Source organism: Phyllobates terribilis, unplaced genomic scaffold, assembly GCF_046119375.1.
Source record: "Phyllobates terribilis strain yellow unplaced genomic scaffold, ASM4611937v1 Scaffold_11__3_contigs__length_659146591, whole genome shotgun sequence".
Lineage (NCBI taxonomy): Eukaryota > Metazoa > Chordata > Amphibia > Anura > Dendrobatidae > Phyllobates > Phyllobates terribilis.
This window is the reverse complement of record NW_027362771.1, coordinates 530,853,541-530,880,599: the sequence shown is the minus strand read 5'-3', so window position 1 is coordinate 530,880,599 and position 27,059 is coordinate 530,853,541. Positions and strand designations below refer to the sequence as shown.

The 27,059-nt window shown below is 45.5% G+C and overlaps 1 protein-coding gene across 2 annotated transcripts; it reads left to right on the top strand.

The window, feature by feature from the left end:
- The first annotated feature begins 2,533 nt into the window (after positions 1–2,533).
- Positions 2,534–27,059, top strand: STAMBP (STAM binding protein). Of its 2 annotated transcripts, none has more exons than XM_073650872.1 (10): positions 2,534–2,684; positions 12,508–12,714; positions 16,333–16,408; positions 16,500–16,595; positions 16,678–17,020; positions 18,827–18,951; positions 19,381–19,518; positions 21,118–21,230; positions 24,499–24,598; positions 26,473–27,059. In XM_073650872.1, exons 2-10 carry the CDS (start codon positions 12,512–12,514, stop codon positions 26,527–26,529), a joined length of 1,251 nt encoding a protein of 416 aa, XP_073506973.1. In that variant the 5' UTR covers positions 2,534–2,684; positions 12,508–12,511; the 3' UTR covers positions 26,530–27,059. The 2 variants fall into 2 exon arrangements, with proteins under 2 accessions (XP_073506973.1, XP_073506974.1); XM_073650873.1 differs by having other exon boundaries at positions 2,589–2,684; positions 12,491–12,714.

The window sequence follows — 27,059 nt, the reverse complement described above, 5'->3', positions numbered from 1 at the left end:
ATGAGCGCCTCGCACCGGTCATCTCCCTGCTGCATCGCCGCTGAGCTCCGTCCCGCAGATGAGCCGCTAACGGTCGCCATCTTTTTTCAGAAATGCCGCGTCGCTGATTAGCCGCTGCCGGACCAATGAGCGACGCGGGATTTCCTGGACAGACAGACAGACGGGATAAGACGATATATATATATAATCTATATACACAGTACAGACCAAAAGTTTGGACACACCTTATCATTTAAAGATTTTTCTGTATTTTCATGACTTTGGAAATTGTACATTCACACTGAAGGCATCAAAACTATGAATTAACACATGTGGAATTATATACTTAACAAAAAAGTGTGAAACAACTGAAAATATGTCTTATATTCTAGGTTCTTCAAAGTAGCCACCTTTTGCTTTGATGACTGCTTTGCACACTCTTGGCATTCTCTTGATGAGCTTCAAGAGGTAGTCACCGGAAATGGTTTTCACTTCACAGGTGGGCCCTGTCAGGTTTAATAAGTGGGATTGCCTTATAAATGGGGTTGGGACCATCAGTTGTGTTGTGCAGAAGTCTGGTGGATACACAGCTGATAGTCCTACTGAATAGACTGTTAGAATTAGTATTATGGCAAGAAAAAAGCAGCTAAGTAATGAAAAACGAGTGGCCATCATTACTTTAAGAAATGAAGGTCAGTCAGTCCGAAAAATTGGGAAAACTTTGAAAGTGTCCCCAAGTGCAGTTGCAAAAACCATCAAGCGCTACAAAGAAACTGGCTCACATGAGAACCGCCCCAGGAAAGGAAGACCAAGAGTCACCTCTGCTTCTGAGGATAAGTTTATCCGAGTCACCAGCCTCAGAAATCGCAGGTTAACAGCAGCTCAGATTAGAGACCAGGTCAATGCCACACAGAGTTCTAGCAGCAGACACATCTCTTCAACAACTGTTAAGAGGAGACTTTGTGCAGCAGGCCTTCATGGTAAAATAGCTGCTAGGAAACCACTGCTAAGGACAGGCAACAAGCAGAATAGACAAGTTTGGGCTAAAGAACACAAGGAATGGACATTAGACCAGTGGAAATCTGTGCTTTGGTCTGATGAGTCCAAATTTGAGATCTTTGGTTCCAACCACCGTGTCTTTGTGCGACGCAGAAAAGGTGAACGGATGGACGCTACATGCCTGGTTCCCACCGTGAAGCATGGAGGAGGAGGTGTGATGGTGTGGGGGGGCTTTGCTGGTGACACTGTTGGAGATTTATTCAAAATTTAAGGCACACTGAACCAGCATGGCTACCACAGCATCTTGCAGCGGCATGCTATTCCATCCGGTTTGCGTTTAGTTGGACCATTATTTATTTTTCAACAGGACAATGACCCCAAACACACCTCCAGGCTGTGTAAGGGCTATTTGACCAAGAAGGAGAGTGATGGGGTGCTACGCCAGATGACCTGGCCTCCACAGTCACCAGACCTGAACCCAACCTGAACCACAACCCCCATCTGTGGACGTTGGGCCCTCATATCACCCTCATGGAGTCGGTTTCTAACCATTTGTGCAGACACATGCACATTTGTGGCCTGCTGGAGGTCATTTTGCAGGGCTCTGGCAGTGCTCCTCCTGTTCCTCCTTGCACAAAGGCGGAGGTAGCGGTCCTGCTGCTGGATTGTTGCCTTCCTACGGCCCCCTCCATGTCTTCTGGTGTACTGGCCTGTCTCCTGGTAGCGCCTCCAGCTTCTGGACACTACGCTGACAGACACAGCAAACCTTCTTGCCACAGCTCGCATTGATGTGCCATCCTGGATGAGCTGCACTACCTGAGCAACTTCTGTGAATTGTAGAGTCTGTCTCATGCTACCACGAGTGTGAAAGCACAACCAACATTCAAAAGTGACCAAAACATCACCCAGAAAGCATTGGTACTGAGATGTGGTCTGTAGTCCCCACCTGCTGAACCACTCCTTTATTGAGGGTGTCTTGATAATTGCCAATAATTTCCATCTATTGTCTATTCCATTTGCACAACAGCATGTAAAATTAATTGTCAATTAGTGTTGCTTCCTAAGTGGACAGTTTGATTTCACAGAAGTTTGATTTATTTGGAGTTATATTCTGTTAAGTGTTCCCTTTATTTTTTTGAGCAGTGTATACATATATATCTATATGTATTTATGTATGTATGTATGTATGTGTGTTTTTGCTCTTGGCATAATTGTATTGACTTGAAGACACCTTTTGCCAGCCTAGAAAGTAATGGAGGTTTTTTTTTCACAACACTATAATTTTTTTCCTGTTTTTTTTCAGTATATTATATGATACAATGAATGGTGTCATTGAAACCTAAAAGTCATCCCAAGATTTGTCATCTGCCAAAAAAGGCCAGTGGTTTATAGAGTGGTCCCCTCTGTCCGCAGAACATAAAGCTGCAGCACAGTTTTCACTGGTTCTAGTCTCCAGTCTGCAGTACACACTTTTAACCAGCAATTGGCAGTGACGCCCACATGTTGCAGTCAAATGACCAGCGTGTGACATTGTAACCATAGGAATAAGTCTCGGTTCTGCCCTTCTCAAAAATGGAGGCCGCCCTCTTCGTGTCGCGTCGCCTGTCGCCGCCAGCCACGTGACGAGACAACGCGTGTATTGAGGTCATGTGACCCGGAAGAATGCAGGCAGCAGCCGAGCGGCGTTAAGAGCGAGTGACACCGAGGTGAGGAAGTGCCAGACAGCGGTATACAGGGGACAGTGGTGGTCACAAGGGGGCAGACCCGTCCTATGTTGGTCGCTGGCTCAGTGTGGGGTGTGTATACCCGCTCACTGTGATAATGGGGCTGTATGGAGGAAGGGCCTGTGCCATAGGACAGAGGGCTGGACCGAGCAATGTAGAAGTCAGTGCGGGCTTAATAGTTGACCCTAGCTACCAATCAGATCACGTCTTTCATTTCTTAAGCTTTGCTGTACAAATAAGAGCAGGGATCTGATTGGCTGTTAGGGCGGTCCCACTTCTATGTAATCGGGGGGCGTCTTTCTCCTTCTTTCTCGTGGTGACCTCCATGTCTTCCTCCCTATCTCGCACGTGTCTGTGTCATTTTAACTACGTTGTTTACGTAACGTCCATAGCATTGAATGGCACACATGGGACCAGTATAGCACAGTGAGCTCTGCTGTGCCCAGAGCTCCCGTTCGCAGTGAGCCCTGCTGTGCGCAAGATCACTTGGTAAAGCACAGCAAAGCAGGGTCACTCTTATCTTAAGGGCTCGTGCAGACCGCCGTATCTTCAGTCTGAGTAATCCGACAAAACATTATTCTGTGCCAGGCACATGTCAGATTTTTTTTCTTTGGACGAAGACTGTCCAAGTAAAAAAAATCACTGCATCACTGCACTCGGCCATGCAAGTCACTTAGTCCGTGGAAAACATTGGACTGCACTCGGATGACATCTGAGTGCAGTCCGGTTTCCACGCACTGACACAATAGGGAAGATGGAGACATTTTTTTTCTTCATCTTCTCTTCCTAGAGAATCGGATCACACTCTGATCAGTTTGGATTTACATAATTGACCCAATTTTCTCTGATGAGAGAATCTACGGCTGACTGCACCAGCCTAAGTCCGGTTTCACGCGTCCGCATATCTCCGGTACAGGAGATATCCGTGTGCCCGTGTATGTTTTATGTGTTGCATCCATGTGCGGCACGTGTGCCGCATCAGGATCACATTGACGGGCACCTGGGAACCAGTGCAGATAGCGCTGTTCCCAAGCGCTGGGTGCTGAACACTGCCCTCATCGTGTTTCCCTGCCGGCGCTGCAATCAGCACCAGCAGGCACCATGATGAAGGTAGTGGTAGTCTGATCCCAGTGTCCCCACCTATAAAAAATAAGAATAATATCCATGTACTCCCCTCTCCTAGGTGTCTCCCACTGTAATCCATGCGACCGCCACTGCAGAGGAGCCAGGGAGAGTGAGTCGCTCCGGAGCTGCGCTCAGTGAGTGACAGGACACCGCTCCTGAGCTGCAGCTCTGGAGCGGCTCATTCTCCCCTACTCCTCTGCAGCAGTAGTCTCATGGATACAGCAGGTAACACCTAGGAGAGGGGAGTACATGGATTTTATTTTATTCTTATTTTTACAGGTGGGGACACCGGGATCAGACTACTACTACTACCCTCATCATGATCCCTGCTGGTGCTGATTGCAGCGCCGGCAGGGAACCATGATGAGGGCAGCGTTCAGCACCGGCGCTTGGGAACATCGCTAACTGTATCGCTGATTCCAAGAAGCCGGTACGTGTCACACAGATGACACATGGATGTCATCCATGTGGTACATTTTGCGTACCGTGTATCCGCAAAAAAACAGACTTGTCTCCGTGTGGAACATACGGTCCGTGGAAACACACTGAGATGTGCGCAGAGCTATTCATTTGAATGGGTCTACGTGTGTCAGTGACTCCGGTACGTGTGGAAACTCACCACTTGTACTGATGCATGAAAGAGCCTTTACGGAGTTTTTCACGGCTTCCAATGTTGTTAGGATTGCTCAATATCATATTGGTGGGGATCTAGCACCCAACAATCGGCTGTTACCGGCTCCAGCAGCAGCTGCATGTAAGCAGTGAAGGACGCAGATGATCTATTTCCCTGAAACAACCTAATGATACAATCTCTGCTTGCTGCACAATATCTCTACTTGATAAATTTCTGCTATGTCATCTGTTTTACATTCCATTCTATACTCATTAATACATGTCTGTCCCTCCCTCACTGTAGACACTATCTGATGGTGATGGTGTTACTCTGTGTAGCCTACATAGTCTTTGCTCTGGCTTTGATCATGGAGCCATCTACTGGTGTCCTGATCAGCTGCTAATTTAGCCACAAGGAGCTTTCACAATGCCCCTCACCTAATGCTATAGTCTGCCCCATGAAATCAGAAGCTGCCTAAAGGGTGCACGCATGTGGGGTTGTGCAAAGTGCCTTTGGAGATAAGTGGCAGGTATTTCAGAGGCAGTTAGTCAGGGCAGGAGTCAGGTAACTCACACTTTGACTTCTTACTCTCTTTTAACTATGTTTTTGTTAGTTTTCACTTTTTCCCCTATAGTCCTACACCTAGCAAAAAACTCTTCATCTCTCCCTCCATCATCCCCATTCACCTCACCTCCTCCTCAGAACTATTCCTCAACATTCAATCCTGTGTCTCCAAACACAGACAACCACCTCATGCCCTCTCCTGCTTCCACCTACTAACACTTTCTCTGCTCCTCCTCACTGCCAGTGACATCTCTCCAAATCCTGCTCCTCCTCACCATATCCCCACAGTCACCTCTACCTCCTATCCACGATCTACCACAAACTCTAGCTGCCTTTCTAACCTCATATCCATCCACCTAATCCCTGTTTCCCCAGTTGCACTAACAGTAGCTCTATGGAACGCTCACTCCGTCTGCAACAAACTTTCCTACATCCATGACCTTTCCATTACTAACAAACTTTCCTTCCTCGCCATCACCGAAACCTGGCTCACCCCCCTCTGACACATCCTCCCCAGCCGCACTTTCGTATGGTTGATTCCACCTTTCCCACACCCACCGCCCCAGCGGCAAACATGGTGGAGGCGTAGGTTTTCTCCTGTCAGATACCTGCGCCTTCACCTAAATCCCACTACCGCCCTCCGTCACTCTCCCTTCTTTTGAGGTGCACCGTGTGCGCATCTACTCCCCCTTCAACCTCCGACCGGCTGTCATTTACCGTCCCCCAGGGCCAGCCACCACTTTCTTCGACCACTTCGCCACCTGGCTGCTTCACTTCCTTTCCACTGATATGCCCACTATTATCATGGGCGACTTCAACATCCCCATTGACACATTCCACTCATCTGTCTCTAAGCTCCTATCCCTCACTTCCTCCTTCGGCCTTGCTCAATGGTCTGCTGCAGCCACTCATAAAGATGGCCACACACTGGACCTCATCTTCACCCACCTAAGTTCCCTATCTAACCTCTCTAACGCTCCTCTCCCTCTCTCTGACCACAACATGCTTACATTCTCTACCCTCTACTCTCCAGGTCCACAATCCCCACTTCACAAACTTGCACACCCCCGCAGAAACCTCAAACACCTTGACCTACACTCACTCTCTGAATCCCTCCTTACTCTTACAGACATAAATTACTTACACGACGCAGATGTTGCTGCTGCTTTATAGAACACCACAACAGCTGCAGCCCTCGACTTGATCGCCCCTCTCATACATACCAAAGCTCGCACATTCAATAGTCAACCCTGGCACACCATCCTGACTAAAGAACTGCAACGGGCCTCCAGGGTTGCTGAGCGTAGATGGAAAAGGTCCCACTCCAACGAGCACTTCATCGCATTCAAACAATCCCTCACTATTTTCAAGTCCACACTCACAGCAGCAAAACAAACCTACTTCTCATCTCTCATATACTCCCTGTCACACAACCCTAAACAGCTATTCAACACTTTCAATTCTCTCCTCCGTCCCCCAGCACCTCCTCCCTCCTCCCTCATCTCTCATCTCATCTGAAGAGTTTGCCTCATTCTTCAAGCAGAAGATTGACAACATCAGACAAAGCTTTTGCCTAAAGTCCCCACAGCCCCTCCTCATATCTGCTCCACCTTCCTCCTCCAAACCCAACTTCTCCACCATTACAGAAGATCAAGTCTCCTCTTTACTCTCCAAATCGCACCTCACCACCTGCGAACTTGACCCAATCCCGTCCCACCTCATCTCTAACCTTACTACAGTCTTCATCCCAACCCTAACCCACCTCTTCAACCTGTCACTAACAACCGGTGTCTTACCCTCATGTTTCAAACATGCCTCAATCACACCCATCCTCAAAAAACCCATCCTCTCTGACTAGCTATCGCCCCATATCACTTCTCCCCTATGCATCAAAACTACTGGAACAACATGTCCACCTTGAACTGTCCTCCCACCTCTCCTCATGTTCCCTCTTCAACCGCTTATAATCAGGCTTCCAACCGCATCACTCCACTGAAACTGCCCTGACTACAGTCACAAATGACCTACTAACCGCCAAATCCCAGCGACACTACTCTGTCCTCCTCCTCCTCCTGGACCTGTCATCTGCCTTCGATACAGTCGACCATTCCCTCTTACTACAGACTCTCATGTCTTGGCATCACAGACTTGGTCCAATCCTGGATCTCCTCATATCTAACAGACCGCACATTCAGTGTCTCCCACTTACACACCACCTCCTCATCTCACCCCCTATCTGTCGGTGTCCCCCAAGGTTCAGTTTTAGCGCCCCTGCTCTTCACCATCTACAGCTTTGGCCTGGGACAGCTCATAGAGTCTCATGGCTTTCATTATCACCTCTATGCTGATGACACACAGATCTACTTCTCTGGACCTGATATCAACTCATTACTAACCAGAATCCCACAATGTCTGTCTGCTATTTCATCCTTCTTCTCTGCTAGATTTCTAAAACTTAACATCGAAACACTGAATTCATCATCTTTCCCTCATCTCACTCAACCTCCCCATCTGACCTATCCATCAAAGTTAATGGCTGGTCACTCTCCCCAGTCCCGTAATCTCGCTGCCCTCTCCACTTCCTGCCGACTCCAACTCAAAAATATCTCCCGGATCCGCACATTCCTCAGCAAAGACTTTGCAAAAATCACTAGTGCACGCCCTCATCATCTCCCGCCTCAACTACTGCAACCTCCTGCTCTTTGGCCTCCCTTCTAACACTCTGACGCCCCTCCAATCTATCCTAAACTCTGCTGCCCGACTAATCCACCTGTCCCCCCGCTATTTCTCAGCCTCTCCCCTTTGTCAATCCCTTCACTGGCTCCCCATTGCCCAGAGACTCCAGTTCAAGACCCTAACCCTGGCATACAAAGCCATCCACAACCTGTCTCCTCCATACATCTGTGACCTAGTCTCCCGGTACATACCCACACGCAACCTCCGATCCTCACAAGATCTCCTTCTCTATTCTCCTCTTCCCACAATCGCATACAAGATTTCTCCCGTGCTTCCCCTCTGGAACTCTCTACCCCAACACATCAGACTCTCGCCTACTGTGGAAACCTTCAAAAGAAACCTGAAGACTTGCCTCTTCTGACAAGCGTACCATCTGCAGTAACCACCGCTGCACGACCATCTCTACCCTCACCTACTGTATCCTCACCCATCCCTTGTAGATTGTGAGCCGTTGCGGGCAGGGTCCTCGCTCCTCCTGTACCAGTCGCTGACTCGTTTTGTTACGTATATCCCCTTTTTCACATGTAAAGCGCCATGGAATAAATAGCGCTATAATAATAATAATGCAGAACAGCACAGCGCCATGTAGTAGCACCTCTCAGGTACTGCAGCTCAGCTCTTATTCACTGCAAGCTGCTGAAACGGTCAATACATGGTGCTGTTGTGGCTCCAGACGCTGCTGACATCCAGCCTCTGCGAGGTCTGCAAACAGCTGATATTATTGACCTATTCTGTCCTAATCATAGGTCATTAATAGAGACGGTGCAACAGCTTCGTTAGTAATCTGTGGCTGCAAGATGGTAGCCCAGCGAGCCACTTCTTACTGACGGCATCTCTGGCTCTTCTTTTGACTACTCCAGCTAATTAAATGAGGAGTCAGGATACCTTCAGGTAGGAGGCAGTTCGCTGGGCTACCATCTTGCAGCCACAGACTACTGACGTGGCCGTTGGACCGGATCCTGCAAATCAATTTGTACTAAGTCTAGTCATCAATGATGAGAGAATCTGGAAAAGCCCTTTAACATTGTTCAGAAGTGGAGGCAAAACAATTAAAAAGGGGCAGCAAAGCGGCCCATTCATTCTCAGAATCATAAAGTGCTGCCGTATCCCAGCGATGACCTACCATCACTTGGTGGACTGATGATAAAAACATGGCTGATTATTTCCAAAAATGGCGCCACACTTGTCCACAGGTCTGCAGCTTATTTTCATTAAAGTGAATGGGGCTCAGCTGCAGTTCCACACACAACCTGTAGACAGATGTGGTGCGGTTTTTGGAAGAAAGCCGCCATGATTTTCTAATCCTGGACAACCCCAGTAATAAACGGCCGTGCCTTAGTGGAGACGCTGCCTTTAAGACAATCACCCGGTATGCCCATATATTCTGAGGAAGTAATAATGGCCGCCTGCAGCTACAGACCCCACATCTCTGGGCTGGGGAGAAGGGAGGCTCAGTTACCACAGACTGGAGAGGCCACATAATAACCTGCTTATGTGACTGTAATCCCAGATACACTGGGGCTGAAGTATATACATCGCAGGAGACATGGGGGGTGCAGTTTATACGTCACAGGAGACATGGGGGGTGCAGTTTATACGTCACAGGAGACATGGGGGGTGCAGTTTATACGTCAAAGGAGACATGGGGGGTGCAGTTTATACGTCACAGGAGACATGGGGGATGCAGTTTATAAGTCACAGGAGACATGGGGGTGCAGTTTATACGTCACAGGAGACATGGGGGGTGCAGTTTATACGTCACAGGAGACATGGGGGGTGCAGTTTATACGTCACAGGAGACATGCGGCTGGGGCGTATTCGTCACAGGAGACATGTGGCTGGGGCGTATACGTCACAGGAGGCGACAAGGAGGCTGCCGCTTTGGTCTTCTGTGGGATGGGAGGGCATCGTGCTAACTCAGCCCATGACATATATCCTTACGCTGGCACTGGCCAGGACGTAATGTTTAATTGTAAATGCTGTAGTGTTCAGTAGTGTGATCGCGCTCGCAGAGCAAGAAGACATTAAAGGGCCAGCTGCTGTCAACACTCAGCTGCCGACCCAAACACTGCGGTTCCTGGGAATCTGCCCAGGGACCGGAGAAAAGTTCATTGTGGGCCGTAAATGGCCCTCAGTTCCTCACCATTGTTGTAGAGTCTTTTGCAGGTGTAAGGTGCCTAGGGCGGTAGCCATGGGCGAGCTGCTGCTTCTCCACGCCCTGGCCCTCCACAAGTAGTGTCACAGTCCATTAGTGTCATGCTGTGTACAGTGCATTGTACTCACTTGCAGGTCAGGTGGCCTCTGCTGCATCCACGTCCATAGCTCCAGAGTCAGCCGCACACACATCAGGGGACAACCGGTTCGTTCTAACAAGTTCAAGTACATCAGTCTTTAACAGGGCTGTGGAGTCGGAGTCAGAGTCTGTATAAAATGGACCTACTCTGACTCCTAAAATATATAATAAATTGGGTACAGTAATTCAATGCAGGTTGTTGGGAATATTTTTTCATAAGAATTTGGGAAAGTTATGAAATGTCCTATAAATGTCTGTCCTATTCCTGATCTAAGGGTCTGGACTTTTAGCTGAGATGAATCTGTGCTACAGTAAATTTATCACTTAAACATGAGCCATGTATGAGGGAGTCGGTGTCGTGGAAATTGAGGAGTCTGAGTCGGAGGTTTGGCTTACCGACTCCACAGCCCTGGTCTTTTAACAAGCAGTTTCGGGCACTGCACCCTCCAGTTCCATTTTAAGCAACCCAGAACATTTCCAGCTCCTGCTTACGTTCAGCTCAGATTATCAATACTCTTGATCCTCCTGTCAGCCCCGAGGATTTCTCGTCCGGCACCACAGCACTCCTGAGATCCATTACATTTCTCTCACGTGTTTCCCCGTCCGGCTTCCTCTGTATGGAAAGGATTAAGGCACACGCCTCCTCCTAATTCGGGCCATAGGCCCCAGATGTTACAGGAATCTCCGCAGGAAATCTGGCACGACTTCATGCTGCCAGAACCATATGTACTACATGTACCTCCAGCCCACTGCAACTTGAACCTGAACTTCACACGAACCTCACACTTTCTCTAAGTACCTAAACCAGGAAGTGTTTCCCCTTTTTACTTGACCCTCCCATCCTGGTCTGGACCCAAACATTTAACTCTGTCATACACTTTAACTATCACTACTAAGGTCCACCACTACCTATCTTGCTCAATCTGTCACTGCTCTGGGCCCTAAACCCTAATCTATATCAAAAGTCACTTCCCTGCCCCTGAGCTGAGTGTACCAGAGTTACCTTAGGCGTGACCTTGCAGTACCCACACAGCAGCATCAGTACTTATCACACTTTGCATTAAGGCCCCGTCACACTAAGCGATGCAGCAGCGATCCCGACAACGATACGACCTGTCAGGGATCGTTGCTGCATCGCTAATACATCGCTGGTGAGCTGTCAAACAGGCAGGCTCACCAGCGATCAGGGGAGCAACGATATCGTGGAAAGAATCGTTCCACGATGTCCTGCTCCCGTTACCAGCCTGCTGAAGCAGGAGCAGGCTGGTAACTATGGTAAACATCGGGTTACTAAGTGCGCGTGTGCCCCTAGTAACCCGCTGTTTACCATGGATACCACTCTGCTACCGTGCGCTGGAGCCTCCGCTCACAGTAGCAGAGTGGTATCTATGGTAAACAGCGGGTTACTAAGTGCGCGCGTGCCCCTAGTAACCCGATGTTTACCATGGTTACCAGCCAGATCGTTGGTCCCGCTGGTCACACACAGCGATGTGTGCTGGCCAGCGGGAGGCCAACGACCAAAAAATGGTCCAGGACACTTTGCAACGATCAGCGACCTCACAGCAGGGGCCTGATCGCTGCAAAGTGTCACACATAGCGACATCGCTGGTGAGGTCGCTGGTGAGTCACCAAAACCGTGACACAGCAGCGATCTCGCTAGCGAGATCGCTTAGTGTGACGGGGCCTTTAGTTACAACACACTCTTTACATCTTACTTGTCATCATAAAATGCAATAAAACCACAGGTCAATAATCATATTACTCAATTTGTTGTCTTTACGGGCAGGTACACGAGAATCTCCGTCACACCCTTACATAGGCAATGACTTCCTGAAGTCTGGAAACCATGGATGTCACTGAATGCTGGGTTTTCTTTTTTGTGAGGCGTTGCTAGACCCGCAGTAGGGACCCTCTACGATTTCCTGTGATGTCACGTCAGATCCACCCCTGTTCCAGGCTCTGGACTCTGACGTGACGTCACAAACGCGTGACTATGCTTGATCTTTCCATGGGCGGTGGTAAAGTCCGCCGCATGTCACAGCATCTGAGCATGCATGCAAGGATCCATGGGATTATAGTAAGACCGCCAGAGAAGCCGAAGGAGCAGAAGGTGGCTTCCCCTAGTCTGAAGACGGCCTGCTGGGATTGATGCCTTCAAGAACAGTTCAGATGTCCCATATTTACTATGTGAACACATTACTGTCCCCAGATGAGCATTTTAGTTGGGTGGCATGTTTAGTTAGGGGTGAGGCTTGGAAGGGGATTACAATGAAGCATATACTTGTACACAGTCTCGGCAGGACTCCTAAATTCAGTGCAGCTGGCTATCAGCTGAGAGACCACCAGTGATCACCAATTCCGAGCGGAGTTACACATAGCTGAGGACCCCTCTTCCTACGTAGCAGTGAGGGACTTGCCTCCAAGACCACCATCAATGTTATGTAGTTGTCCTTACAGGTGTTTCTTCCACACAGCGCCATGCCGGAGCACAACGATCCCAGCCTGCCCCCGGAGGAGAGGATACGAGCTTTGGTGACAAAGGGGACGTCTGTGGAGGTGAACGATGATATACCTCCTAAGCGCTATTATCGCTCGGGGGTGGAGATGATTCGTATGGCTAATGTGTACGCAGGAGAAGGAAATACTGAAAATGCCTTTATTTTGTACAACAAGTATATTACGTAAGTATAAAGTCGCTAATTAACATGCAATAGATTTATGATCAGTGGTGGTCTGATTCATTCATGGAGTACTATGCTTTGGGTAAAATACCTCGAGGGCACAGCTGGATACCCAGATAAACATACCAGCTTTGCAAAGAGGAAGAAGATTAATTAAAGAGATGGCTTTGCAGTAAAATAGTTTCCTTAATTTGGAGTTTCAGTACCAGTGCGATCAGTTGCTGGAGCCGACTGATATATAAAGCCAAGCACCAGCTGTAATTGCTGAATGGTGCAGTCACTTATCCCAGCTGTTTAACCGCTCATGTGCCACTGTCAATAGTGACCGCATCATGTGAGGAGTTTGCCAGATAGAGAGTACTCCGTTTGTCATCCCATCAGCACCAGCACCAAGAGATCGCGGATTTTGATGGGTTTCTATTGCAACTAGAGGCGATACACAGGCTCCACCTATGCCATATATTGACACCCAATAAATCCTCCCAGAGGCAGGGTTTTCATAGTCTTCCAGATAGTATAATACTGATAATGCACTGCACAACATAAGTAGTGCAGTGTATTACCTACATGATCGTAACATTGCATGTTCAAGTCCCCTTTTGGGACTAATACTTATTGTGAAAAAAAAAAAAAAAAAAAAGAAGAAGAAGAACCCTCCTCAAAATCCCAGTTTTCACACTGAAAAAGCGTTAAATTTGGAAAATAAACAACCCCTCACAAAAAGTGCCTCATATTTGATATTGCCATGTCCGTAATGACTTGTGATATAACATTATATTATTATTTATTACACACGGTGATGTCAACAAGAAAAGGCAAAAACAATGCCAGGATTGTGTTTAGTAAGTAAAAGGTAAGAAAAAAAAAATATTTATCCCAAAATGGTATCTTTAAAAAAAAAAAGCAAAAAAAAAAAAACAGCTTGATGTGCAAAAAATGAGCCCCCTTATTTGCTCTGTAATCGAAAATTTGAAAAAATATTATGGCTCTTCCAATATGACGACCCATTTCCCACCCAAAAAAAATATTTTCACTGAAAAGTGTTTTATATGCAGAAGTAGAAAAAAATAGAAAAAACACATATATAAATCTACTACCACTGTAAATCTACCTGCATGTAATATAAATCTATATAATTTATTTATCCCATTTGGTGAACGCCAAAAGAAAAACAATGCCAGGATTGCTGTTTTTGTTCATGCATCCTCTCCAAAAGTGACTCTTTATCTATTGAAAAATAATAATAAAAAAAAAGGTTATAAGCCTCAGAACATAGCAAACCCCAGTAAACAAAGTTAACTTGTCACAGAAACAAAATAGTGAAAGGTGTTTTAAAAAAAATTGTACAGCATTGTTATTTGCTTTGTACATTCCACTTCCTAAAAAGTATCGGATTTTTCCGACTAGAAGACGCACCGGACCATAAGACACACCTAGGTTTTAAAAAAATGTAAGCAAAAAATGTGGTCATGATGCCCTGTTTAGGGGGAGGGGGTCTGCTGCTGACACTGTTATAGGAGTAATGTCCCCCATCCTGGTATATATGGCCCCCTCATCCTGTTATGCATGGCACCCCCTGATCCCCATCCTGGTATGCATGGCCCCCCTCATCCTTTATCCTGGTATGCATGGCACCCATCATCCCTCATCCTGGTATGCATGGCACCCCTCATCTTGGCATGTATGCCCCCCCCATCCCTCATCCTGGTATGCATGGCACCCCCTGATCCCCATCCTGGTATGCATGGCCCCCCTCATCCCTCATCCTGGTATGCATGGCACCCCTCATCCCTCTTCCTGATATGTATGGCACCCCTCATCCCTCATCCTGGTATGTATGGCACCCCTCATCCTGGTATGTATGGCACCCCTCATCCTGGTATGTATGGCACCCCTCATCCTGGTATGTATGGCACCCCTCATCCTGGTATGTATGGCATCCCTCATCCTGGTATGTATGGCATCCCTCATCCCTCTTCCTGGTATGTATGGCACCCCTCATCCCTCTTCCTGGTATGCTTGGCACCCCTCATCCTTCATCTTGGTATGTATGCCCCCCCCCCCCCCCCCGCATCCCTCTTTCTGGTATGCTTGGCACCCCTCCATCCTGGTATGCTTGGCACCCCCTCATCATGCTGCACACAAAAAAAAACCAATTATGCTCACCTCCTCTCTCCTCCAGTGCTGCATCCTGCTCTGCTGCCGACACTGATCTCACTGTGTTAGCCGCGCATGGCGTCACTGCCATGCGCCTCACACTGTGAGATGCTGTGCCGGAATAGTCACTGCTCTCCACGCTGGGACTGTGTGCGTGGGGAGCAGTGACCATTCACTCTCCTTAATAGTGCGCGCACTGTACACGCAGCGCGGCTCCTGCTGCGGCCGGCGGTCACGTGTGCCCACTATTAAAGAGCATGAATATTCTCTACAACCCATGGAAGTGGTTTGTAGTGAATATTCATGGTCTTTAATAACGGGCACACATGACCACCGAGCGCAGCAGGAGCCGCGCTGGGAGTACAGTGCGCACTCTATTAAGGGAAATTAATATTCACTGCTCTCCACCCCCATGGGCGTGGGGAGCAGTGAATATTCATTTTCTTTAGTAGCGAGCACAGTGTAGGTTGCAGCAGGCGGCTGCTGCCTCCTGTGCCCCGCTCATTACTCACTGCCGCTCCCCCCACCCCCACCACAACCATAGTATACATATATATTCAGACTATAAGATGCACCCCCCACTTTCCTCCAAAATGTTGGAGGAAAAAAGTGCGTTTTATAGTCCGAAAAATGCAGTAATCAAGAAGTTGTGTGTACGAGAAAATGGCACCACTGAAAACTACATCTTGTCAAACATAAAATAAGCCCTCACACAGCTCCGTTGACTGAAAATTGAAAAACTTATGGCTTTCTGAATATGATTACATAGGTTGAATAAAGACCTAGGTCCACCAATTATACATTTTTTCTCACTAAATTATCTATAACGCACAATGTTATGTGTACTGAGGAAATCATCCGGCCCTTTTTTGAAAGCTGTTATAGTGTCGGCCATCACTACCTCTTGTGGTCGGCATTCCACAGTCTTACTGCTGTAACTGTAAAGAACCCTTTCCTATTTAGCTGCCGGAAAGGGTTCACTACAGTTAGAGCACACAAAAAATAATTTTCAGTGTATTTATTGTACAAAAGTCATAAAACTATATAAATGTGTTACCCCAACAATCTTGCTGACCCACTGAATAAGGTAACACTTTATTTGTGCAGCAAATGAAAAGCATAAAATATAAAATGTCAAAAAAAATAGCAGAATTGCTGTTTTGTTTTTTTATTTCTCTTCTAAGTGTTAGAAGTTATATGTACTCCAATATGGTGCCGCTGACAAATACAGTTTATCCTGCAAAATATAAAAATATAGCTTCCTCTTTCTCAATGCCCAAAACGGGCCAGTCCTGAAGGGGTTAAACGCCATGCTCCTGTTGATTTATTGGGTGCAATTCTTGAGGATGATTCAACAAAATGTGATTGGTGCAGAATACAAAAATGTAATAAAAACAAAAAAAAAAATGAAATGACCTCCTGTGTGTCAGTAATTCATCCAAGTCTTTGCTTTATCTTTAGACTTTTCATTGAAAAACTTCCTAAACATCGAGATTACAAAACTGCTAGCGCTCCGGAGAAGAAGGAGACGCTGAAGGTAAGTTGTATAGATTGCACTCACAGATCTTAAAAGAAGTGTTGTCTGAGGTCTCGAATTGAAGGATATCCACTTTTGCTTCTTCTTGTAGACAATGAAGGAGGTGGCCTTTCCAAAAGCGGAAGATTTGAAGAAAGAACTGCACATGCGATACAGTAAAGAGTTTGCGGAGTACCTGGACAGGAGGGTAAGTTCGTGCTGATATAGTCCTGGATGAGGCACAGGGTTACGCGATTGACCCCTGACAGTGTTTGCTTCTGTTCATTCAGCGATGCGAGGAAGAAGAGTGCGCTCGCCGCCTGGCCGTGCTGCAGCAGCTCGACGCGGAGAAGCAGCGCGTGGCTCGCATGAAGCAGCAGCAAGAGCAGCAGGAACAGTTTCAGGTCTTTGAAGATATGATCCGCAGGAAAGAACTGGAGAACGAGCGGCTACGGATCCTCCACCAGTTCTCTACCGACAAATCTAACGCAAAGATATCTGACGGACCTCTCATCCCGGGGGTCAATGAGCCACCTATTGTTCCACAGCTACCCACCAATGATGCCATCCTCCCCCGACCGCCTGCGGTTGATAGGACTCTGAAGCCAACATCGATCAGTCTCAATGAAGGCTGTGAGTAGACCATGCTGAAGTTACTTGTGTATAGCGCTCTGTTGTATGTGCTTTGTAAAGGCAGTATATCATACTGAAACATACATTAATTGCATAGAGCTCCATATTGACTTCATCAAGGATCCCTGAGTGCTTCCTCATTGAGCCAATCAATGCGAAAAATGGCCGGATCACGTCCAGAAAGCATGGGCTTATTTTTATGTACATGGACTTCCATCCTTCCCTGTTAGATATGTATTAGCTCCATATTGGATTATTTTTTTCATCTTTGCAAATAGTCTTAGATATGAAGCAAGATACAAACCTGTATTACCATTCGGTAGCTTAGGGCACTACAAGTCCAAGGCAGATATTTCTCCAGATCCGTATTACAGAGTATGTGGGGAATTCTGGGCTGCAGATCAGCGCCCGATGATGTACACTGCCTTTTTTTAGGTTTTTTTTTACAACGCTAAAATAGTTTTATTTGCACCATCTCTTATTATAGGGTCACTGTGCAGACTGCATTGCGCTCATTTTAAGAAACTGCACAGTTATAAAACCATTACATGAATTAGCCCTTCAAAGCGTTGTCCCACTAAATACCTTTATCTTCTATTCAGAGGATAAATGTATGATTGGGGGAGGCAACCATTTCACCCCTACTGATCACAAACGTTCGGATCTTCTGTTCCTCGTGTGAAGCTAGCGCACATATGTGACCACTCCTCCATTCACTTTCTATGTGAGCGGTGGTCTCTTGTGTTAACTACCACTCACAGATTATTCCCATTCTTGAGATTTGTAGGGGTCCAACTGCTGGGACACCAGCCAATCACAGAATAGTTGAGAAATATTTTTTTAGGTTTTAGGGGGCTTCATTGGGGGCCACAGAAATTGTGGTTAATATGCTGCCACCTGGTGGCTGACACTAAGAATACATCTTAAAAAAAAAAAAAAAAAAAAGTCATCTCCTCAATAAGGCTACACCTGACCTGCCGACACCCTACTATTCTGTTTGGCTTAGTGTCATGTAGGAGGCAGACACAGTACCCTGGCTGTGTCTGCCTCCTACATGACACTAAGCCAAACAGGACATGGTTCACTCCACCCAAGTCGTAGGCGCTTCCGGGGTCTTACACCTCCCAGGCATCTGTTCCTCTTAGTCTCCAGTCCACATTACAGAGCTCTTACCTTTTGTGTCGGTGGATGCAAGTCTTGGCAGAAGGGGGTACTGCAGGCATCAGTGGTAACCTGATGGATTGCTATTCTTCCTTTTTCAATCCTGTCATTAGTTTTCTCACCCTAGGTACTTCTTTAGGCAGTCCCATGTTTCTGTTTCCGCCAATGAAGTGCCCAAGAAAAGAAGATTTTTGGTTCTCCCCATAAAATCTTCCTCGTAACCTTCATTGGGGGCCACAGCACTTTCCCTTATTTGGATGCTATTTGTTTTACATCTCCTGATGGTTTTGCACTTACTGAATCACTGGCTGTCCACACGCCAGGTGTATCCTGTTGGGCAGGAGCTGACTTTTTTTTTTAAGATGTATTCTTAGTGTTCGCCTCCAGTGGGCGGCATATTACCCGTAGTTTCTTCTGTCTCCCAATGAAGGCGATGAGAAAGCAAATTTGCTGTTCTGTGGTAACAATATACATGTGATTCACATTGTAGTCTTTTCTTTCTATGTGAACCACCCCACAACTAGGAAAGGGACGGGCTGGTAAATTTACAACCACCTCTCTACATGCTGTGTACATAGCTGCGGTTTTTAATACTGGAATTTTTTTTATTATTATTGATCTGAGTTATCTCTTTGTTGCTTCCAGTTGTGTCTACAGATGGACTTCGCCACGTGAGGATTCCCCAGGAGGTGTGCGTGAACTTTCTGAGACTTGCAGAGGGTAATACTCAGAGAGGAGTGGAGACCTGCGGGATCTTGTGTGGGAGGCTGGTAAGAGGAATCACATAGAGCCAAATGCTTTCAAATATTGGCAAGTAAAGCGAATGTCTAGAGACGTCCGACTGATGGTGACTGGGTGCTGAGATCCCCAGCTATTGCTGGAATGAAGGGGCAGAAGCTGCCCACTGTGAAGACTTGCTGACTATGAAGTCTGTGGAGTCCACGTTTAGCCTCGGAGAGAGCAGAACTCTTCTTCTCCTTTTTAGCAGTTGATGAGTTCTTTGCACTCAGACTCCCATTAATGATAACTTCTTCCAGGTCTGATCTGTTGTCTCAGTGTGCAGTTACACTTTAATGAATGTTATGTAAGAAGTGTAGTGTATCTATGTTGTTATGAGATTTTCGTTGTGCATACTATCATTTTTCAGCCTAATTTTTGCCACATGTTTATCTCCTTCTTTTCTGATTACCATTTTATAGATGCAGAATGAGTTTACCATCACCCACGTCATCGTGCCCAAGCAGTGTGGTGGACCGGATTACTGTAACACTGAGAACGAGGAGGACCTGTTTGTGATCCAGGACCAGCATGGGCTCATCACACTGGGCTGGATACACGTATGTATGAACAATAAGGCTTAGACTGCTTTTATTCCACAATAACTTCTCCTGGCTACAATACACATAAGTGATAGCTTCTAGATCAGTGTGGGGGAGACTGCTGGGACCACCACCGATTATCAGAATGAAGCACTTTTTTCTCTTTTAGAATAATGTGACAGTGTGAATGCTCATTCGCTTCTCCATTTGTTCCCTATGGGGATGCCGAGCGCTGCACACTCTCTTTTTCCAGCAGCCCTATAGAGAAAATGATAGCTTGTAGATCAATGGGGGGCCGACTGTTGGCATCACCACTGATCATCAGAATGAAGCACATTTTTCTCTTTTAAAATAGTTCAACAGTGTGAATGCTCATTCGCTGCTCCATTCATTCCTTATGGGGATGCTGAGCTTTGCACTCTCTCTTTCCGGCAGCCCTATAGACAGTGAATGGAGTTCCCACTCCATTCTAACAGGGATAAAAATGCCACATTTTGGCAATCAATAAGGGTCCCACAGGTTGGACCCCCACGATCAGTAAGTTATCACTTATCCTTTGGATATAAGATAACTTCTTCCAACTGGAATACCACTTTATAACGTTATTCCTTTCTTATACAGTGATGGTATGTCACTAGGGAAGTCTTTCACTTGAATGAGGCCACACTGCGGTTCTCTGCACAGTAGAGCAGTCGCGGGCCACCATACACGGGATAAAATTAGTCGAGGGTATTACCAGTAATACACCTATATGCCCCATTCATTCTCGGGATCAGTGGTGGCTTTACATCATTGTAATGGAATGTTCTAGCAATAACATACCACTTTGTCAGATAGGAATACCCCTTGAAACAGAATCTGTCAGCAGGTTTTTGCTGTTTAATCTGATAGCAGCATAATGTAGGGGTAGAGAGCCTGATTCCAGGGATGTGTCACTTACTCAGCAGCTTGTTGTAGTTTCAGTACAATCAGTGTTTTATCAGCAGGAGATTAACACTGCAGACTAGATGTCCGATTACCAGGCAGTCCAGATAATCTGTGTAACCCCACCCCACACCACTGATTGGTAACTTGCTGACAGTGTACACAGGAATCTACCAATCAGTGGTGTGGGCGGGGTTATACAGACCTCAGCATTCTGACCACTGCTGGATCTACAGCAGAGAAAATAGGGATTCTATCAAAACTGCAGCAAGCAGCCCAGTCAGTGACACAACACTGTAATCAGGCTCTCTGCCCCTACATTATGCTGCTATCAGATTGCATAGCAAAAACCTGCTGACAGATTCCCTTTAATACATGTGTTTTACTACGGGGTGAAAAACTATGCTTAGTTGATCCAACTGCATAAAATGCCTTTTAGATTAGTAACCAAATACGTGATTACATGATTTTAGCCAATTGTTTCCCCTGGATAATAGCTCCCCTACCTATGGCAACATGCATGCTCAACTGACTCGAGCATGCATGCATCTGAGGGAGTCGGGAGACTTGGATCTGTGGCCGCTATCTTATATGTAAGGTCATTTTTCAGCAGCTCCATATAGGTAACGGATGTTGCATTAATCGTTTTCACACAATATTTAGCTGGACTGACCCAAAAAAATTTTTTTACAGACTCATCCCACTCAGACCGCCTTTCTTTCTAGCGTGGACTTGCACACTCACTGCTCATACCAGATGATGCTCCCGGAATCTATCGCCATCGTCTGCTCCCCCAAATTCCAGGAGTAAGTACCTGTGTATTTCAGTACATGTCTTTTTAATATCGATAGGTGCTTGTATGTTGGTAACAAGAAAAAAAAAGCTTCACTACTTAGCGTAAACTATAGATCCATTTTGCACTTTCTTTGGCTGCTATAGGGGCATTGCGTGATGTATAATTGCTTATTATAACCCCAGGGGAGTATGGAAATAATTGCTCTGAAGCCTAGTGAACAGCCGGTCTCGCACTGTAAGGCTGCGTGCACACGTTCAGGATTTGCAACAAAAATTCTGCTGCAAATCCTGATGTGTTGGCAGAAAAAGACACTGCGTAATGATGCTCGTTTTTTGGCATCCATTTTTGTTTGGTATTTTTCTCCACTCATTAGAATGGGTGAAATCTGCTTCATATCTGCAAGGAAACAAATAAGCAACATGTGCATGAGATCCCATTCACTTTGCTGGTACTGTGTATTTTCCGCACCAAATGCATGCTGAAAAAAAAGCAACAAAAACGCAACATGTGCCCATAGCTTAACAGTCGGGATCAGACAAGCTGCTGAACCTACCCATTTAATGTCTTAGGCTTCATTTAGACATCCGTGATTTTTCTCGTACAGGAAAACACGTTCCGAGCGTCATAAGTGTTTGGTCAGTGTTCACTATACTTTTTTGATTTAGAGATTTTCAGATATGGAAAAATAAATAAATGATAGATTTCCTTATCGACTACCATGTCAGTCACCGACAGCATAGGGACCCATAGACTTTTAGGGGTAATTTTGATCCGTGACTCCAACATGATTTTTTTTTTGTGGACACACTTTCTGCAAAAAAGCATGGACATGTGAACAGCACCATAGACTATAATGGGTACATGTTCAATCAAGGATAGAGCACGTACATGATTCACAGACATCTGAGTGAGGCCTTAGATTGTGTGATTGTGACTGCAGCATTTAGGGGGTTTGACATTGCTGCTATGGTGTGGAGTCTCCATGGCCGGAGGGCCTTTCTAAGACCTACCTATAAGGCTATGTGTAATACTGACAGGCAATAACACTTATTTTTATGTATCAAGAAATTACTGATTCAAGGGAGATGAAAAATAAAATTTAAAATTTAAGTGGCTTTTCAAAATTGAAAAATAAAAAACGTGTCCTGTAAAAAACAAACATCAAGACCCCCTTACTGAAACAACAGCCATGAATGCTGTGCATTCAATTATTTGTATGGAACTTATATATTGATGACCCACCCTTAGTATAAGTTATCAATATTAGCTCAGTAGTGGAGCTGCTCTCGTTCTGCTGCTGTGAGGACTTTGACAGGAAGATCGCTCCCAACATGGAGGCATAACAATGGCCTCCATGTATCCTGCAGAGGAGGGAGCTAATATGCTTCCTGTCAGTCAGACCTGACAGGCTAGGTATACAATGGGATCAAAAGATCGCAAGGTTGTTGTGAAGCATTGTGTGTATGTATGTGTGTATATATATAATATATATATATATATATATATATATATATATATATATATATATATATATATATATATATATATATATATATATATATATATATATATATATAATATGATTCTGGCCTGATAACATGCACAGAATTTGACACAAATGGGTTTGAATGGCTACTAAAGGTAACATCCTCACCTGTGACCTGTTTGCTTGTAATCAGTGTGTGTGCATAAAAGCTGAGTGAGTTTCTGGGATCCAGACAGATTCTTGCATCTTTCATCCAGCCACTGACGTTTCTGGATTGTGAGTCATGTTCCCCATGACAAAAGAATTGTCAACGGATCTACGGGAAAAGATAGTTGAACTGTATAACACAGGAAAGGGATACAAAAAAATATCCAAGGAATTGATAATGCCAGTCAGCAGCGTTCAAACTGTTATTAACAAATGGAAAATCAGGGGCTCTGTAAAAACCAAACCACGGTCAGGTGGACCAACAAAAATTTTGGCCACAACTGCCAGTAAAATTGTTCGGGATGCAAAGAAAAACCCACAAATAACATCAGCTGAAATTCGGGACTCTCTGAAAACTAGCAGTGTGGCAGGAGGCACTTGAAGAAAAATGGGCTGCATGGTCGAGTCGCCAGAAGAAAGCCATTACTGCACAAATGGCACAAAGTATATCGTCTTCAATACGCCAAACAGCACAGAGACAAGCCTCAAAATTTCTGGAACAAGGTAATTTGGAGTGATGAGACCAAAATTTTACTTTTTGGCCTCTACCATAAATGTTACATCTGGAGAGAGGTAAACAAGGCCTATGATGAAAGGAACACCATTCCTACAGTAAAGCACGTAGGTGGATCGCTGTTGTTTTGGGGATGTGTGAGCTACAAAGGCACAAGAAACTTGGTAAAAGTTGAAGGAAAGATGAATGCAGCACATTATCAGCAAATACTGGAGGCAAATTTGCACTCATCAGCCTGGAAGCTGCACATGGGACGTACTTGGACGTTCCAATATGACAACGATCCAAAATACAAGGCCAAGTCGACCTGTCATTGGCTACAGCAGAACAAAGTGAGGGCTCTGAAGTGGCCATCTCAGTCTCCTGACCTCAATATCATTGAACCACTCTGGGGAGATCTCAAGCGTGCAGTTCATGCTAGACAGCCCAGGAATTTACAGGAACTGGAGGCTTTTTGCCAAGAAGAATGGGCAGCTTTACCATCTGAGAAAATAAAGAACCTCATCCACAACTACCACAAAAGACTTCAAGCTGTCATTGATGTTAGAGGGGGCAATGCACGGTATTAAGAACTGGGGTATTTGAACTTTTGATCAGGGTCATTTGGATGTTTTTGGTTGTCATTAAGATTTAAAAAGAGAAAACACAGTAGTTTGACAATAAATGGCTTCACCCAACCAATATCCATGAGTGGAGAGAGTTTTTTTGTTATCATTCATATTCTCTGAAACAAGGCCAAGAAAGGTAAAATTCTGCCAGGGTATGTAAACTTTTGAGCACAACTGTAAAATATAGATAGAGAGAGAGAGAGATATATTACAACAGCACCATTTCACATATACTCACAGTGGGTGCCAGGCCCCAAGCAACCCGTCCAAATCGCATCTTAATATAAAAAATATATTAAGGCAGCACTCCAAATAGATTAAATTCTTAGAAAAAATTGACTTTATAATATATATGTATGTATATGATGCCAAGGTGTTAATAAATTGAGTGGAAGTTAATTATTGAAACTATCGTGTTATCATGATTTTTGGTTCCTTATATATATTTTTTTTTTTATCCCAGAACAGGAATTTTTAGATTGACGGACTATGGCATGAAGGAAATCGGTGATTGTCGAGAGAAAGGCTTTCACCCCCACTGCAGAGACCCTCCCCTGTTCTGTGTAAGTGTAGTGCTGCGTGTATTATAGAGAGTGAAACGCTGACGGCGTATGATGTTCTTTATATGCCCTCCGGGTGGCACCGTTCTAGCAGAGTCCTGTCTCTATTTGACCTGCTTTTTTCCTACCTGGATTTGCTCGTGCTGCCATCTCTGTACTTCTGACCACAAAAGTCACTTGTGTCCCGAAACTCTGACAGTGCGCTGTTATCAAGCTGCCCACTAAGAGTCCTGATATGTGAGGCCTCCGGAGAGGCACCATCCTGATGATATGGGCTGAGCATTATCTGCACAAACCTCTCTAAGTGACAATCTATGCAACAAGTAGAAAAATGAATAGCAGCACTCACCAAGTCCTTTGGCTAAAAAGTCCTTTATTTCATAGTGTTCTGGACAGGTCCTCTCGTCTCCCCGCATGTCTCCCCTGCACCTCAGATAGACCGCTGCATCTGATTGTCCAGAACACTATGAAACAAAGGACTTTTTAGCCAAAGGACTTGCTGAGTGCTGCTATTCATTTTTCTACTTGTTGCATAGATGCCATACTTTAGCCTTTGCACCTCCATTATTGTTCGTTGCCACTGCTGGTGTTCAACAATATAAATATCACACAGTGGTGCCTGAAGATTTTTTCCATTCTCCTGTTGGATTGTTTTTCTATGTGACAATAATCCTTTTGCAAAACTTGGGCAATCCTGAAAATCATTTTGTTTTCTAGAAAAACATAATGTTGTATGAGTAATGAGTAGGACATTCAGCCGAAAGGTCATTCAGCTGACAGCTATCAGAGAATCACAGAATTTTAGAGTTGGAAGGGACCTCCGGGGTCATCGTGCCCACCCCCCAGCTCAATGCAGGATTCACTAAACCATCTCAGACAGATGTCTGTCCAGCCTCTGTTTGAAGACTTCCATTGAAGGGGAACTCACCACCTCTCGTGGCAGCCTGTACCACTCATTGATCACCCTCACTGTCAAAAAGTTTTTTCTAATATCTAATCTGTGTCTTCTCCCTTTGTTTCATTCCATTGCGTCTTGTGTTTCCATGTGCAAATGAGAATAAGAATGATCCCTCTACACTGTGACAGCCCTTCAGATATTTGTAGACAGCTATTAAGTCTTTTCTCAATCTTCTCTTTTGCAAGCTAAACATTCCCAGATCCTGTAACCGTTCCTCGTAGGACATTGTTTGCAGACCGGTCACCATCCTGGGAGCTCTTCTCTGAACTTGCTCCAGTTTTTTTTTTTTTTTTAATATGGAGCCCAGAACTGCACACAGTATTCCAGATGAGGTCTGACCAAAGAGGAGTAGAGGGGGATAATTACTTCACGTGATTAAGGGTCTATGCTTCTCTTAATACATCCCAGAGCTGTGTTTGCCTTTTTGCTGCTGCATCACACTGTTTAGCTATCTTAGTTTATCTTTTATATCACATTTGATCCCCACGTCATTGGCTCCGTTGGAGCTTATGTCTGAAGCCCTGGAAAATGGGATTCAGGCCTATGCACTCAGGGGGCCATTGACAGTAATGATGCAGACTGAGTCACTGTGTGTTCTGCCATTTTCGGCAGTATCCACGTATTTGAGGCGGGCACCAAAACCCAGTCAACCACATTTTGACGCACACCTCAAGTAGGCGGATTCAGTCGAAAATGATGTCCTGCAGAGGAAACGGTGACTGTCTCAATCATTACAGCCAATAACCCCCTGAGCACATACGCCTGAATCCTGCTTTCCAGCACTTTGGATGTAAACCCGACGGAGCTACTGACGTGGTGATCGACTGATCTGTGAACCCAGCCTAATGTGTATGGGGGCCTTTAGCCTTGTCATTGTACATTTTGCCATGAGTATGACACCGCTTTTCTCCCCCTATAGGCCAGCAACCACACTACAATCTGTCAGATGGACATCACTGTCATGGACCTACGATAATTTTTCCAGTGTCTGCCAACTCCCAGGCTCTACGTTTTCACCACCCCCGAGTTGCCAATGAATTGCCTAGGAAGAGCTGTTGGACTGTACAGCGACAGAGCGGAGATTTGCTGATCTATTAAGGTTGTGCGTTGTCTCGTGTCGCCTGCTTTCATCGCCCTGTATTAGCTAGAGGATGACACGCACCGGTGTTCCTGGCTCTTCATGGCTTTCTGACACCATAGGCATCTAATTGGTTGATGCCTTTCTCTCTACAGAGTTTAACAGCTTGTAACACATTTGGTGCTAGAGTTTCCTTTCGTAGATATTGGGACTGCACATTTTCCAAACTTTTTTTTTTTTTTTCTTAAATCCAGCCAAGCTTTAGGTAACCCCTTTTTGCAGCATTTCTGCACATAAGCATGCTTTCTTCATTCAGATATATTATTTTAGTAATGGAAAATTTGTATATAATTTAATTTATTTGATCATTTTTTTTCCTAAACAAAAGCCAGAAATAAAAAACCCTGATATCTCACTGTTTGATAAAA